At 23.6% G+C, this 18,679-nt stretch overlaps 1 protein-coding gene across 1 annotated transcript; it reads right to left on the bottom strand.

Annotated features, from left to right (window-relative positions):
* Positions 1-14,801: 14,801 nt before the first annotated feature.
* Positions 14,802-17,194, bottom strand: LOC113549833 (nucleoside diphosphate kinase 6-like). Its single transcript, XM_026951311.1, has 5 exons — positions 17,145-17,194; positions 16,988-17,078; positions 16,437-16,579; positions 16,214-16,374; positions 14,802-15,110 (listed from the first exon to the last, which is right to left on the bottom strand). The coding sequence occupies exons 1-5, from the start codon at positions 17,156-17,158 to the stop codon at positions 14,962-14,964; spliced, it is 558 nt and encodes a 185-aa protein (XP_026807112.1). The 5' UTR covers positions 17,159-17,194; the 3' UTR covers positions 14,802-14,961.
* Positions 17,195-18,679: the final 1,485 nt, after the last annotated feature.

Raw genomic sequence — 18,679 nt, 5'->3', positions numbered from 1 at the left:
TGATGTATTGACTGCGTAAGATATGCATACATTTGCCGATATTTCAAACAAATGTCTAATAGAAATATAATTAGGTATAATGTACAACATCCAATATATCAATAAAATAACATCAAATCATTCTTGTAACTTTCAACAACTATTCTTAATATTAAATACCTAACACAATTCATTTAAATAAATATATAATTATATAAATTATATGTTTTGGCTGTATATTTAGGTTATAATGTTCCATTTGATGATAATCAGATAACAATATCAAATCGTATTTTTTATTGTAATATTTATAAAGTTATTGTAGCTTCACATGTATAAAGTAATATTTCAGTTTTATCCTTTCTAGTATTTTGGATTTAATGGTCACAAAACATGTCAGGTTTGAAATTGCTCATAAGAACTGTATTTCTTAAAAAAAAATTATATATATATAACAATATAAGTATTGTAATTATTAATTTAATTTATATGATATCATTATTTAATAATTAAATATTCTTTGAATGATATTTAAATTCGTAATCACTTTAATTAATCTAACAGTAACTAGTATTCTTTCAGTGAATTGTTAACATTCTATTCATCTAACCACTGCTTAAATAATACAATTGGAAAATTAAAATAAATATTTTATTTTCAAAGTCTAAATATAGGTACACTTAGTTGTTAAGCACCTCTAATTGGGCATTTATATCTTATAATTTAATTCATTTCTAATGGATCGTGCAGTTCACGTGCACATTACACCTATTCATATTAAAAATCATTTTTTTTAACATAGGATATTCATTAATTATATAATATATTAAATAATGGTTGATAATTGATATATAAATAAGTCCAGTATTTAATAAGATTTATGAGAAGAATGAAACCATTTAATTTGCACTTCATTGAGTGTATTACTTTAAATATTCGTAATATGATGCAGTGACTAACGTCAAATAATGAAGTTAATTAGTAACGTATTTATCCTTAAAATTTTAATCATAGATATAATATCGGTAGTTGCATTACAATTATAATAATGTATTCCATTATTGGCCAATTATAAACAGCAATTAGTTACCGAAAAAATAAATGAAAAAATACAGGCTTTTTTGATTTATAAAATAATTTCTAGATTTCATTATTTTTCTCCATAAAATAACAAATAATTTTTATATGGAATAATATTTTTGTATGATTATTCATGTTATTGTCATGTTAAACACATTTTTTTGGTATGATATGTAAAGTGGTTATAATCACGAATATAAAAGATAAAATCGTAATCAAAAATTTAATTTTTGCGTCGTAAAAAAAAAAAAATTAAAATTGAAAACTTTTGTTTTAATTTTATTAATTAGTGGGCTGTATTATTATATTGCATACTGTTTATTCAAAATCTAAATACATTTTAATTAACATGGTATACTGTAGGTATAGTAAGTAAAAGATAAAGATATAATTTGCAACCGACAATATTTACATTATGTTATATTTTAATATTATTTGATCAGACTAGATAGCTAAATTTCGTATCGCATAAAATTAACTTTTAAATAAATTATATTAAATAATTTTTATCTATTTGCGTACAACTTTATAATGATTTAATTTTTTTTTTCTAACAAGATTGTACTTTCTTATTCTATGTTTATTATGACCCAAAAAAGCTTATATTCTGCAGATACAATATACTTAGTTACTAAATTGGATGAATTTGTCTATCAACAAATTACATAGACGCTTTAATAAACATTAATAAATACTAGTAGCAAAGTTTCTAATACTATAAAGATTTTTGTCAATTGCGAAATAGCTTCCGAAAATCCTTCTCAACAAACCAATTATTTTTACAATTTCACAAACATTACTTCTTATTTGGTGAAAAACAAATAAATACTATAGCTTTACATATATTTATAAAATTAATCTTCTGATAAAAATAAAAACTTAATTTTTATATTTAATTTAAAATTATAATAATTAAGCAAAAAATTCATTTTTATATTATAGTAAAAATTAAAGCTTTTAATTTGTTATTATGGATTTTTTCTTTGAGATGTCTGAACAAAAATAATATTTAGACACTTTTTATTTAAAGCATAATACGGGTTGCAATAATAATGATGTAACTCAAGGTTCAAAACGCATGACATACTCATATGTATGAATGTAAAACATGATATAATAAGTTATATAATATTATATACACGTAAGAGTATATATATATACATATTTTGAATGTCACGAGAATTGAATCATAAAAATAAAATAAAACACTAATACTAATCCAAACAGCTAGGTTTATAATATGTTTTATATTAAATTTAGCTTATTTTCACGACTTAAAAAAAAAAAATTTGAAGTTTAATACTAGTAGACAATAATCAACTAATAATACGATTTGAAAAAATAATGTATAGAATCTTAATTTAAATCGTTTATTTATTTTTTACAACAACTTTTCAATACAAAAATCGATAAGATATTTTTAAACTAATACTTTATGAACGTAAAAGTGATAACGAAACACAATACAGATTAAAAAAAAAAATAGTATTAAATTTTCCACATACATGAAAATTGCTATTTAAAAATGAATGCAAATATATAAATAAAGTGAGTGTATTTTACACTAGGAGTAAAAAACCATGAGACGACTACTAAACATTGATATTAGCGTGATCATACGGATGAAAAAAAAAACAATAAAATTATTACGTAAATTACAGGTATAATATTATTAATATTATATTAATTTATTCTTCGTTACTACCGTGACGTGTATTATTACTTAAATACCCAATATGATTTGATTTAATTAAAATTATGTAAAATATTATTTATTTAAAAAATACAAAAACCATTATTAATGAATATACATTTATGGGTAAGTACTTAGGTACATGATATTATTATATCGAATTAATATATTACTTTCGTGGCTTTCTCATTTTCAACACCCAATAATAATACCAATGTTATAGTATTTGAAGTAGTGTTCTAAAACAAAAGCTGAAAATATGTGGTATTTTGGTCTGTCTGTACAGTCATTGACTCTATGGTTATTACTTATTAGTTATTACTTTCGTTTACAGGGCCACACGGCTGAAGAACACGCGAACTGTGTATAATAAATTATCGTAATAATCGTATTTATTTGAAGGCAATACTTAAGTTTTCCAACACTAGGAATAAGAAAATTCATCGCCTATTTCATAAAATTACGTCATTGGGTAGCTGTGATTTATAAGTCCGATCCTTAAAATATGAATCGATTGTTTCGATAACATTTTAATTATCATAATAATTGCATGTACATAATATGTAATTGTAATGTATTCTGTATTCAAATGTATATATACTTATACGGTATAAATAATATAGTTTAAGTTATACCTAATCTCATATGTATTATACACATAAACTCTGCGAACAACCTAATTGCATTCTGTTTTGATCATGTTAAACATTTATACTGGAATTTTAGGTAGTTAGCTTATTGTTCTGTCATAATCCATCATTTTTACAACACTTGTGATACAATACAATTTATATACAATCATAACAGTGTCGCATATTCGCATCTGGTGGGTATGCGTTGATTTATGACAATAATATCCTGCATCAAAGTAACATTATGTTGGTCTATTTATTTCCAACCAAAATGTTAACGATTTTGCTGATTTACAACCTATTGCAAGTGCTACAGGTATTTGAAAATTCGAAGCACTGCACTAATGAAAAATAAAACATTAAGTTTTCTTTGTTTTTTATTCGGTATATACCAATAAACGCGCATGTATTTTCATATCCATTAAATTTATTTTTAGGTGTGACGATACAAGAAAACAACATTAGTAAGCAAGTTCTAGATCTAGAATATATATTGAACTCTGGTTGTTTTTTATTCAAAACATTCTGAAAACTCTTTTAGGGTGACTTACGAACTTTTGAACAAAAGTATTAAGGCCTAAAACAAAGACTATTTTACTTTAATTAATGGTTTGTATAGTTAATACAGATAAACACAATAAGTACTATCTATAATAATATCTGTAAACCATTATTCGTTTTTATACGAAATAATTCTCGGGCATTTTTTATCAGTCAATTTACATAATAGCTTTATCATTATTACACATCAAGATTTTGATATGGAATAATTAAAAACAAATAATTCATGTGACTATAATTCGTGTAATACATAAGTTTTTAAACAAAATAAATACATCATTTGTAAAAAATTACAATAACATATTATTCATCATACATATTTTATAGAATATTACACAAATCTATAATATGATTGATGCTTGAATTCAAACTAACGCAAAAATGTATTAAAATATTATATATATTTGATTTATGGTACATTTTAGGTTGATACAAAAGTTATTTAATTACATTTTGTTTTATTATTGTTGTTATAATATATTAAAATAAGTGTCAGACTACTTCATAGATAAAGTAATGAAGTAACGTGACAATGCCAGAGCAACTTTCAATATATGATGAGATTAACACAATAATTAATATGCTTACAAGATACCACTTTTTAAATCCTATTTTAATACATTTTTTATACTAAAATGATATTTTATTAACTATTTATGTTATATTTTTAGACTAAATTCAGTTTATAAAAATAAATCCATACTTCATTTAGTGTTGTATGTAAATGTAAACGTCAACAAAACGCACGAAATATATATTTTGTAAATCGAAAAACAACAATAATTTATTTCAATAGCTACATTATATATAATAATAATTTTAAAAGTAAGTATACAATTTTAAAATATTTATAATCTAAAATATGTGTTTAATATTACTAAAAATAAATCTAAATGATAAGAAAATATATGAGAAATTCGCTCCGAAAAATAATATTTAATATTTCCAAGTGGATTTCTTTTTTTTAATATTTTAATATAATAAAATTAAAAAAACTAATTCTAAATAATAAATATTACCTATAGTAATTTATAGAAGAAATTTTAAAAATTAATATTATCATAACATACATTATTAGGAGCTACTTACATATTTTAATAAGTTCAAAGTTTTAAAAACTAAAAATTATGCTTAAGACTTATAAAGTATATTTTATTTGAAAAACTATTTTCAATATCAACATTTTCAAACTTTTTAAAAGGATAACTAAATAGCTAGTAAAATATGTTTTGTTTCTAAAAGCCTAGATTACAACTGATGTTTATTATTTAATTCAAAATCACCTTGTCTTATCTAAATTCTAAATAGTATGCAACCATAAACTATCTACTTATTTAAGACAATTGAAAAAAAAAACACAATATTTAAACAAAATAATATTCATATTATAATATTATTATAATTTAGGTTTTTAATACGTTAACATAAATCATTTTCTATTTAAGCGACTCTTGTAAATTTCAAATAACAACACCACTCTAATAATAAAAAGTACCTACCTACTTTCCTTTTTTTCACGTAAATTATTGTAAATTTGTATAAAATATATTTTGTCTGCACTATTGTTTATTCAATGTGTTACGTACCTATATAAGAGGCATTTTTTTTCAATAATAATAAAAGCCATTTTCATTTTTTTTTTTATTAAAACTATAATATTTTTATTATTGTTATTAATTAATATTTCTAAAGTGTATTAAGTTATAATATAATAAGGTCGTTATTTATTTATTTTTTCAACTGTACAAAAAAAATATTATAGTTATTGCTGATCCCAAGTAAGTAGTAAAAATAATATAATGGTAAACCAATATCAAAGAAAGTCTGAAAACATTCAGTCAAGCAATGGTATTTTATGTTTATGCTCAATTATTTCTACCGTCTAATAATTTAATGAGCATGTACTCCGTCTATTTAAATACCTATCCCAATTCATAAACATACACAAATTATTTCTTATTTTAATATTACACATTTACGCTATGTATATAAATATATTATATTTTAAGGTCAAAGAAATATATTAACATATATTTTCTGTCATTTTAATTCTATATACCTATTATACCTACTCTACTTTGATTTATTTATTTCTTATAAACTATAATTAAATTAATTTGTTTTGCATCCAAGTATATAATATACTGCTATTGTCGTGGTTTCTTATGTAACTACATTTAAGAATAGGCTACATTTTGTCAGTGTTTACTATGGTATAGTATTATAAAACCTCTTATACATTATATGCATAGTTAATATTATTTTTGATTACATTTGTATATATATATAATATACTATGTTGATTTACACTTTAAATTTATGAGAACATAATTTTATATTATCTCAGGGCGTGATACTCAAATACGACTAATAAAAACTAATAGGTATAAGAATCTGCTTTCATTTGTCATTTTATAATAAAATTGAATCAATCATTTGTATTTCTGTTTTATAAAAAAAAAAAAAGCTCGAATAATAAATCGAAGGTAATAACTTATATTTTTTAAAAGCAATATTCATAATTTTCGTTCCAAGGATTTTCACCCCCACGGACATATTATTATGTCTTCCATTGTATCTAGAATGTAGGTACTCCAAACAATATAACTCCCAATAATACCTTTGGAAATGAGAAACGATTTTATATTAATAATATATTTTTTTTCTTAATTTTTGTATGCTTATTATTACTTAGTGATTAAGTATTGTATTCTTGTTATATTTTACTTTCATTTTTGCTTTATTATTCAAAAATATGTAATGAGCACAAAAAAACACATTTTTTTGCAGTTTTGATTACATATTTTACTTATAGACGAGTTTAATATTAAATTGTAATATCTGTTAGGTAAGTTTCCTTTTTTTTATTTTTTTACACTTATTCGGTAATTTATTACAAAAAATACTAAGCTCAAACTATCAGATTTACTATAACCAATTATTAAGATGGGAGAGTGAGGATTGAGTTCCCTTATTATAGTTACAATTTTGTGTTCCTTTAGTTTTAATTATGATGATCTGTGATAATAATATACTGTTTGTTACGTATAGTATGATTTTTGAACCAATACCGTATAACAAATTATCGGTTTGAAAATAAGCATCATAACACTAATAATAAAATGCCTAAGTTCATTAAAAGTTATAATATTTAAATTAAGTAGGTTTATATTTTTTTGATACTTTATAGGTAAATATAACAATAATAAGTACCCATGTTGTATTTATGGAAAAACTTTATTTATTTCAAAATGCATAGCTGAGGTACTTATGACATTTATCTTAAATTTCCAATGTCTGTAATAGTACCCATCGGATTTTAAGATTAGAATGTAATAACTGATATTATTAACTTTGTTATAATAATATCATTTGTTTTCTAATGCACAATTTATGGAGATTGAAGGCAATTATTTTATGGGAGGTATGTATTACTACACACTACACGTTTATATTCTAAAGACTTATAACCATAGTTTTTGTCAAAATGTGATTGGCTTAAAAAACTAAAGTCAATGTATTTAGTACCAAAATATTTAATATTTACTGGCTGGGTGACTGGATGTGATTGAGATTTAACAAGATCCACTTAACAATGCTAAATCAGCTTTAAAAAAAAGTAAGTGGCTTAACAAATAATAACAATTCCGATACCCTTGTTACTTTTAACATGATTTACAAAATTGTAAAAACAATTCAATACTGCTGTGAAGTTTTGATTTATGTACCTACCTATTAAGCTAAAAGCTCCTTAATCATTCAATTGCACTACTCATATCCTATTAAAAACGAATATGTATAAACTTTGTAAAACTTAATAATACTCGTAACAAAATATTTTTATCTTATAATATTTTTATATTAACATAGATTTCTTATTGTTAACTAAGATATGAATTAAAAAATAGAAAAATTAATAACGATATCTAATATATTGAAATATTGTAACTTTCTAAATAAATACGGATATAACTTAAATTGATTAAAAAAAAAAAAAAATAGTTTTTATTCGATGTATATTAAATATTAATTATTCCTACATATAGTTGAATTTTACTTTCGGTTTTTTTATTAGCTCAATAATACGTTTTTTTGAAGAACATAACATGATAACAAAATATATTAATATAATAAAAAATATAAAAAAATACATAGTACATTAAACAAATATAAGTGCTACTAAATTCTACTTAGTAATTTATACCACAATTCATTTAACTGGGATTTTCTTTATCTGTCCACCAAAATTCTACATTCATGAATATATATATTTATTTTTTTTAAATTAATTATGATAATAGCTTAACATAATTAAAATTCACCTAGTTATCTTATCAGGCAAACGGCTTGATTGTTGAACGAATAATTTATTAACAACTAACGAGTAGTTCCAATATAAAAATAAAATGTAAAAATATAAAAACGTTATCTTGTTTTTCAAATATTTTTATATTATACCTATTATAGTAGTGTAAATTATTACAAAAAAATAAATGTATATTATATTATTTACAATATTAAATTCTATGATGGCACGTAATTATTAATTAATTAAATTATACAATTAATAGTTACCTACTTACCTACCAATTACCTATACAGGGTGATTTACCTGATGATTATGCTCACTAATTTTTTTTATTTAATTATGTATTCAAATTCTGATTTTTGGAATGTTTAAATATACTCAGTCAAAACTATGTTTTCAAATTTTTGAGATTAGTGTAATTCTTTAAAAGTGTCCTGTGATGGTGCAAACACTGCTAACTATTGTTTTTCAAATTAGAGTCCCTATATTTTACTATAATGTAATGAATATTTATTTTTTTAATTTAATTTACCTAATTTAAAATTGGAACAATTAAACTACTTGTTCAGTTTTTAAAACGTGTATAGATATTTAGGATAAAAGTCCTTAAACACGGTTTTATGAAATATAAAATTGGATCAAGTATTTATTATACTTTGAACATTTTTACAAATTATAAATTATAAATGTTGATAGATTAAATTAATTATTAATTATTACTAAAATGTTCAAAACAATATGAATAGACCTCATATCTTTCAAACCCATATCATCAATTTATAAACCTTAATGCATAAAGTTAAATAACTCGAAAACTGCTAGTTCTAATTTTGATTCATCCGCGCTGTCCCAACAAAACAATATAATGCGTATACTATTGGTTATTAATTGTATTACATTGATTGAATGGCATAATAATGTAGCTTGTTTTCCGCTTTAACAAAGGTTGCGTGAGTGTATGTTGTATAAATATATATATTATAATATATATATTTATACGTTGTTATTAGTCAACTATAGAGGGCCTCTATTTTTTAGATCCAATTTAATTGTTTATCTACCTACCTAACACTATATATCATTCTCGTTTCAAAATATTGTCTAAAATGTACGATAGAGATAAAAAAAATAAGTTTCTTAGAATCCGTTCGAAAAATAAACGTGTTTAGTTGTCACGTCCCGTGAGCTCAAACAATAATTTATTTAACTATAGGCTGAGAAATAAATTGATTTCGTCTTATTCAATCGTTACACTGATGATAATTTATATAATATAGGAAACTGTAAGCAATGTAAACATATTGCATACACATAAGTTGTGGAAAAAATTAGGGAAAAACCTTTCCAATATTTTAGATCGACATGCCACAAAGTTTATTAGTTTGGTTTTACTACCGTGATTATACAATAAATCCCAGGAGTCTCGTATCACCCTTATAGTATATCTATGAAAAATCAATATACATTATAAAATGTGATATATCAATTTTTCTAACGAATCTACTGTAAAACCAATCCACGTTCCAATCAAGATTAATTAAAACATGTGATTTGTATTTTGGTAACATATATTATCATTTTGATGAAATAAAAACTTAATTTGTTTCCACTCAATTTCAACAATTTATTTGTTCTCTATGTTGTTCATTGTTTGAATTTAGTTAGGACTAAGTAGTGCAGCTAGAGCCTGTTGTGAAACTTGCGAATTTCATAGATATATTCTTCAAAATATATATAATTTGTGTACAAGTTCAAACACATAGATGGTCTGAATTAAAATGAACAGTAAAATATATTTCAACAATTTGCTAGTTAGCCCAGCATGACGCTTGTCATTCCTTATCACAAAAATGGAATAATATGGTATTTACATGCATTATAATCATTATATACAATTTTAAATACCTAGCTAGGTAATAGGTATACATGAAAAGCTGTCAAAAGATTTGAAGTTAATTACTTAATTAAGAAACTTAACTTAAAGAAAATTCATATTGATGAAAAGAAAGACAATGAAATTTTATTTTTAAAGAGAGACAATTTAATTATAAACACTTATTATATGTTATACTTGACAATATGAATTGAAAATAAAGAAACTTGCTTATGATAAATGTATGGAAACTTTTATTTTATTTTTTAAGTTACGTGAAAGTAAGTAAAAGAAGACGGGTACCTACTGAAGTATTACAGAAAACTTAGGATGTACAACTGTACAACCTCAGTGCTACTTAAAAAAAATATTAAAGTTAATCTTACAACAATGCAAATGATACAGTTAATAAAAAACATGAAATTACAAGTATTTATCCGTACATTGATGCTGCTTTACGTATTTTTTTTATCAACGCCATCTACAAATTATAGCCCAAAACGTTCTTTTTCAAATAATAAAAAGTATAAAGAATAAAAAAAAACTATTAACAGTCTAAAATAGCACAACATCGTTACTCGACGACCTTTTTAGAGATACTATCAATTGAAGCTGAAGTAACCAATTCATTAGGTTTTTAAAAAAAAATCGATGGTTTTGCTATTTCTGAATGAAGAAAGTGAAATTTTGAATTTCTTTATGATAATTTAAATTTCGTATATCTATGTAATCTACTATGATTTATATGTTTTAATTGATATTATATACTTAACATTTTTCCAGAGATGCTTTAATAATAATAAAAGTATTTTAAGGGTAGGAGGGGAGGGTTGAAAAAATATGTGTTGTCGCTATCTTGAAATTTCTAAGTACGCCACTGAGTAGGTAAATAATCGAAGTAGTAGGTACTATGTCGGTAATATAAAATATATCAAAAAATGTAGATACCTAGCTTCTTCTTATTTTTGTATTCAACCCATTTATGGTTAGTTTTACAGTTGGACATACGTTCTCCACTCTTCCCTATTTCCAGCTAACCTATTCAGTTCAGTATAGCTTGATATTCTATAGCTTTGGAAATCATTTGTTTAATATGTAGTAGGTACATGAAGTTCTTGAACGTCCTCGGTCTCTTTTACCGTCAAATTTTATTTTTATCATTTAATAAATTAGTTCATTTTTTTTACCTCAATATGTGATCAATCGTGTTCCATCGTTTGATGATTTTACATATCTCTCTGCGTTCATTTACTTCACATAGTATACTTTCTTTGGGATGATATTCTATCCAACTCACTCACAGCATACTTATACAACACCACATTTCAAAGATTTCAAGGATTTGTTGTTCTGCTTTAGTTAGTACCAATATTTCGTGCAATCAATGCTGTAGGTTGTAAGTAGGTACCTACATATTTCGGGTTAAGCCGATTAAGGGTACTTAATAACTTTATGAACATATAAGTTTAGGCGTAACTTCATGATTTCTCACTGGAAAAATAGAATAATAAATATTGTATGTAATACAGATTTGTATACAGTCAACTGACCAAGTGAGTGTTTCTGTAGAAAAACTTTTTATTAAAGTTGCCTGTAAAAACCGGACAACTAGAACAAAACAAAAGAACGGCAATAGATGCATTCATATTTCATATTATCTGAGAACACAAGTTAGATCTATAACTCAACTGTTCTTATTCAGAATACATTTTTTTTAACAAAATTTAACTTATACATTTCTTAATTTTTTAACTATTACATTAATTACTAATTAGTGTGATGTGTGAATAAGATAAACATACAATTGAAAAATACTAAGTAGGTACTAACTATTTGTTTGATTTATTGAACAATTCAATCCATTCGTTTTCATAATAATATTTTATTTTAATACCTACTGAAAATATTATTGACTAGGTGACCCACCCGGCGTTGTCCGGGCAAAAGTCACCTCAGATTAGGTACGACTGTTATCGGCGTCGTGGCGGTGTATGTAATATTTTCGTGGTACTGTAGCGGCCTATATCTAGCCACCCAAACATCCCCTTCCATGTCACCGCCGACACCGACGTTGAGGGCAACGCCGTAGCGGGTACGGTGTTATAATATATACCATCCCCTGTTTGATATTTCAACCCCTTACAGCCCTTTTTAAGTATTAAAAAGTAGCCTATGTCCTTTCTCAGTGTCTAAACTATCTATGCACTAAATTTCATTTAAATCGGTTCAGTAGTTTCGGAGCCTAATATTCAATACAAACAATAAAATCTTTTCTCTTTATAATATTATAAGTAAGTATAGATTTAAAAATATACCGATTTAAACATTTAATAGTTACACAGTTACACCGAACCAAATTACAGTTATAGCAAGTCAGTTTGGCAAAATAATGTTTTATATGATTGTATCAAGTGTAATATTTTTAACACTGTAAATAATATTTTAGGTATCTACCAGTATTCTACCTATATAAAATTTTTTTGAGACAACGTATAATATGTGTGGTTTTTATCCTACCAAAGTAAACAATTTCAAAATGCACATAACTTACTTCAAAATGAATATCTTTAAAACTAAATCTTATCTTAACTAATTACCTACTTTTAACTTTTGTTAATAGGTCTACTCACTTTAATATTTAAAATAACAACCATTGCAGTAATGTAGTGGCATACAGTAGTTTAATTTTGTTCTATACTCTGTTAGGTTTTACATTTTTTACATAGGTACAATTTGGTTTATACAATTGACTATATCAGTGGTTTTCAAACTGGGTGCCAAGAGTATCCACTAAGTGTGCCGTGGTTTTTCCATAAATTACCAATTGCACTGAGTTGTGATATAAGAATATGTCAACTATTCGTAAAAATATTTGTTAGCCCATCAATCACATATTTCTTATTAAATTTATATATAATTATAATTAATTCAAAACTATTTTGTTCATCTAAAAAAAAGGTCAGTGTGCCGTGAAAATTGTTTGAAGTGTACGGTGTGCCGTGTATAATAAAAGTTTGAAAACCACTAGATTATATAATATATTATAAGAAGTGAATCTTTAAATTTTATCCGTTATATTTTCTCTTGGTTTATTTTTTTTTACTTTAAGAATATTTAAAAAGCAAATAATTAGTAACAATATTGATTAAGTTCTAATTTACTATTATTTAATTAATAGTAAAAATACTTAAAGTTATAGCAGACAACAATAACAGATTAATACATATACTTATTAATACATCTACCTAATTATTTATAAAAAAAAACCATTAACCACCTACTTTTATAACTTCAGTCTTTATTTAGGTTTTAAAAAAAACAACTTTAAAAAATATAGTACAATTATAAAAAACAAAATACTTATTTTAAAGAGTAAAATAATATTAATTGTCTATTTTTTGTTGGATATTATAGACAATATCATCTCTAAATCTTAACCATACTTGATGTATTTTAATAAATACATTTTTACATGCCATAAAAAAAACTTAACAATTCAAATAAAAGTTGGGTTAGCCTACCCCATAAACATCCCACTGTAAAATGGATTTTGATCTTAAAATTATCTAGATTGTTATGCGTTTGAAAAACCCAGACAATAAATGTATCATGCATGCATAACTTCATATTTAATATTTTCTTTAAGTGCAATAAATTAGTGTAGAAAATATACTGTGCAAGTTATTTACAATATTCAGTTACAAATAACACTAATTCAGAATAACTATTGTACATTATCACTTTACATATAAAAAAAAATATTATTTATTAGTTATTACATTAGTACATACAGCATTCAGCATTGTTTCATCACAATTATTATTTTAATACATTAAAAATTATCATTATTTAAAACAGGTCTAAGTTATTCTTGTTTTACAAAAACAGAAAAAAAAATTAATTGTATAAGTTATAAATTTAAGATAACACAATATAGAAAATTAATATGTTAATTCTAAACTAACTTTAGAATAGGCCTGTACAAAAAAATAAAATAAATGTTAAATATGTTTAATAAAATGTATTCAAAAATATAAACAGTATAAAAAAAAAAAAAAAATGCTGTGAAAAAAAAAGCAGTAGTCAATGATTTTATTCTTTTTTATTTATATTATTATCAACTGTACAAATTTTATCAAATATATTATTATATTACTGGCACTAATATCTGCATTTTCTTTAATTTAATATAACAATTATAATGCAATATTTTAATACATTTTATTACACATCTTAATAGATAAAATTAAAATTTTGAAATAAATTTTAAATTGCATTTAAAAATCATTCATAAAATAAATGAGAATTCAGAATTATAAACAATATGAATAACCTAAACAAACTATTTTATGATTAAAATAAAACAAATATTTATATCTTCATTTAATAATTTTACATTTGTCAATATTCGTTTGTAAAAACATCAATACTCTGCATTAAGGTTTTAAACAAAAATCTATAATCAACTTATTTTACAATAATAACAATAATGGTAATTATTATGGTAAGTGATAATGTAATGCTTATTTGATTGATTCAATATTATACTCACACAAATTAGTTTTAAAGGAAATAAAACAAAATACATCTTGTACAAGATTATATAATACAATTAGTTTATTAATAAAACTCATACATATTGTTTAACACAAATTAAAATTTACACAATAAGTCTTTTATTGTTAATACTACTAATATTTGGTTTGTTTAAATATTATACCTAATATAGAAAAATTACTATTACACCAATTGGTAAACAACATAGCCAACAATAATCTTTGTTGATTTGGCATTATTTTAATATTATCCTTGTCATAATATGAAAATAAATGGTCTAGCTTTTATGTACAAAATGAATAAATTGTTGATCATTAAACTGTACTTTTCCATCCCTAAACATAGGTTCTTCAGTTTGTTTCCAATGCTCAAAGCAAAATTGTGGCACCATTATGCTGACTTCTTGGCGAACTGATTCGTCGGAATCTGTAATATAAATAATTAATATTTAATCCAATATATATATATTATGTTTATAAATTACTTTTGATTAATATTTATTATTAACAATATTAACATTGATAAAAGATTTTAAATAATATTTTTAAACATAACTTAGTCTATAGACTAACCATACAAAATATTATAAAATAAATTGTATATTATTAAATATTAAAAATTGTTATAGTGCCTTAAACCTCAACTACTTTAGTTATTTAAATTGATAACAAGGTTGCAATATATGTATAGATGGGCTATTTTTTATTACATATATATTTTATCGATATTAGTACAGATGGCTTGAAAAAATTAACTTGCTAATATTTTCCCTCATAATTAAGAATTATATGGATAAAAGGATAACACTACTTTTAGGGGAAAAAAACTATTTAACAATTAAACAAATACATTTAAAATTATTACTTATAATATTTTTGGAATTGTACGACTTATTCCCTTTTAAATAAGACATATCAGTTTTTAAACTAAGTTTATATATATCTTTCTTTTGACTCACAATATAATTTTCCAATAAATGTTCAGCAAAAATATACATTGTTCTTTTTTATTCATACTGAATAAATCATTAAGTAATTGTACAATTTTGCTAATACTCACAACAGCAATTACATAAATAAAAAGAATTAAGTATTAGACGGCCTCATAATTTGTTTCATTTCAAAGAATTTATTTTAAATATTTTTGGTTAAAAATTTAAAAAATAAAACAAAATAAAGTATTAGAAATGCAATTATAAAATAGCATAATTAATCTAATTATTTTTCTTTCTAATGAAATATGATGTAGTGATGTACTGCCAAACTCAAACTATTTTAGTGTTTACATACATTTAATTCAAACTGCATAGAGCATGAACTTAACATTAAGTTTTTCTTTTGATACTAATAAATATAGGATCATAATATTTACAATAATTAAATTTAACTTATTTCCTTTTAAAATTAAAAGTACTGTGTAATTATTTTAATGTATGTATTACTATTAGTGTTAAAGTATATGATTACATGAATATTATTTAAAATAAGTACAACAATGGAATATAATACACAAAATAAATACAAAATTACCAGATCCGTGTGTGGCATTTCTAGTATCTGTTAGTCCATGTTTAGCTCTTATAGAATCAGGATTACTCAGCTGACATTGGAAAACTTTAGTTGGACCCATTAAATGACGCCAAACTGAAATTGCATCTTCTCTAGCCAATATATATGCTTCTGACGGTCCACTAAGTGATATAACAGATATATAAGTAAAATATTCTTAAGCTATTAAAATAAATTTAAATACCTTGTCATGAATGTGATAAGTCTGTTATAAAAGAACTTTGCTTTATGCTCACTATAAAATTGTTTTGCCTGTTCTAGTTTAATAGTTTGGCGTTTTGAACGTACAACGTAAAAACCATTGTCCAGTATTGTTCGCCTAATATCCTATTGAAAACATCAATAGTTTACCATTATGAATCTAATTTGTGTGCACAATATTATTTTAATACATCAACAAATTCAAATTAACTCAATAAAAATATCTATGCTCTGGCCCATAAATGCAGTAAATCATGTCCCGACCAACACACGTCTGAGTTGACGCATTTGATATAATATCAACAATATTGACGTCAGTTGAAATTGGTCACTGTCATCAGTCTACATGCGCGAATGATTTACTTTCCGTGAGGACCAGAATATACAACATAGCCATATTAGGTACAAAGGGTACTAGAATATTTGTCTTTGGTTAATGTAAGTTATAACAGATGCAATAAATATTAACTTAACTAAGAATATCATGTTAAAACAAAATGGTGTATATAAATATAACATTTTAAGAACACTTACGAGTAAAGAAAATGGACAGGACACCACATGAGGTTTCATGATGGCTAAAGTCAATTGCAAAGGCTTAACAGATGTCATCTCAGTGAAAACACTACATTAATATTTATTATATGAAAAAATTTTACAATAAACTATAACTAATAATCATTAAACTTACTTAGGTACTAACATTATTTCATATACTCAAAAATATATAAAATATTATAATGGTCATAATAGATAAGTAATAGATTTATTATGATAATATGTTATCGTTCTCTTATCATATTTTGATAACAATTATGATGTGCACGTGCTATTACAGTGCGAGACGAATACAATTTAATAAATGCAAACTAAAATCTATTTGACGTCATAATAACATACCTAAACCTAATAATATCAATATTGAAATTTTTTTCACGAAAAAAAAAACAATACTCAATAACTGTTATTAACAAATAACTAATTATTGCAAGTTGAAGGCATTAAACAACAAAAATACAAAATAAGTAATTAATAATGATACCTATAACGATAAACAAGAAGTTGGTACGTTTTTTATAATTAACTATTATAAACAGTAAACACTATAAACTATACCTAATTGAACCACCAACCACCTATTTGAGAAACGACGTCAGTCACAAAAATACAAAATATTGAAAATTGAAATAATGAATAGAATGTGTTTTTTATGGATAGATTCGTCATGTTTAAACATTAAAATAAAATATATTTAATTTTAACATGATGGGACCAAATAATATAATCATTAAAATTATTTTATTGCAGTAATCTACTACCTACTCCTATTTATTTCCTATCGTTTAGAAAAAAATTAAAAATATTATAAATTGTTCCTTCTTACAGAAACCTAAAAATCTCAACAATAAATAAATATATTATAGGTACAATTTTTTATCAACATAATATCAAGTGAAATTTCTATTAAATTGAATACCTACCTATTTAAACAAAAAATAAAGATTTTAGTCATCGATTTTTTTGTAGAAAAAAAATATGTATTTGTAGGGTTAATGTTGAAAGAAAAATGTTGTCACTAAATAGGTATATTATTATATAGTTGTGTACCTACAATACATAATGAAATTTAAAAAATATTTAGATTAATTTTAAGTTATTTATGCCATGACGATCCTATTCACACTATTCACACGATACCTACGTGGCTTCATCGGTACGTCAGTAGGTATATTAAATAACATTAATTGTTAGTTATAATAATATATTAAATATATTATAATATTAATTATTAGATATTATATTATAATAAATTATATTGGTGTTTTGCAAAACTCCCTTGGTTTCTTTTTTTGATTAATGCGTTATAATCGTTACATTGTAATTTGTATTTTCATTTACATTTGTTCTTCAAATAATAAAAAACTAATAACTTAATGAAAATAATATTTTTAGAATTTTTGATTTAACTTGTAAAAAAAATACACTATTTAAGAGTAACTTATAATTTATACCAGTTATATTATATACCTATCTGATTTTTTAAATATATTGAATAATTTTAAATTTACTCATATCTGCGGGTAAATATACCTGATACTTATTAAAATACTTTTAAAAATCGATTCTAATGCAAGCTAAATATTGTATGAAAAAATTGCATAAACCACACGAGTTATAACTAACGTCAAGGTACAACATATTTGCTTACTTATGTTTGCACTGAAC

Source organism: Rhopalosiphum maidis, chromosome 1 (assembly GCF_003676215.2).
Source record: "Rhopalosiphum maidis isolate BTI-1 chromosome 1, ASM367621v3, whole genome shotgun sequence".
Lineage (NCBI taxonomy): Eukaryota > Metazoa > Arthropoda > Insecta > Hemiptera > Aphididae > Rhopalosiphum > Rhopalosiphum maidis.
The sequence above is the reverse complement of the archived record's forward strand: the minus strand, read 5'-3'. Positions and strand labels throughout refer to the sequence as shown.

What these genes read in the sequence shown, in the direction of transcription:
- LOC113549833 (XM_026951311.1), bottom strand. An exon ending in CCTGTCCATTTTCTTTACTC is followed by an intron (nt 16,580 to 16,987) that starts GTAAGTGTTCTT and finishes TGTTTTCAATAG; the next exon opens with GATATTAGGCGAACAATACT. An exon ending in AAATGCCACACACGGATCTG is followed by an intron (nt 15,111 to 16,213) that starts GTAATTTTGTAT and finishes TTTATATTACAG; the next exon opens with ATTCCGACGAATCAGTTCGC.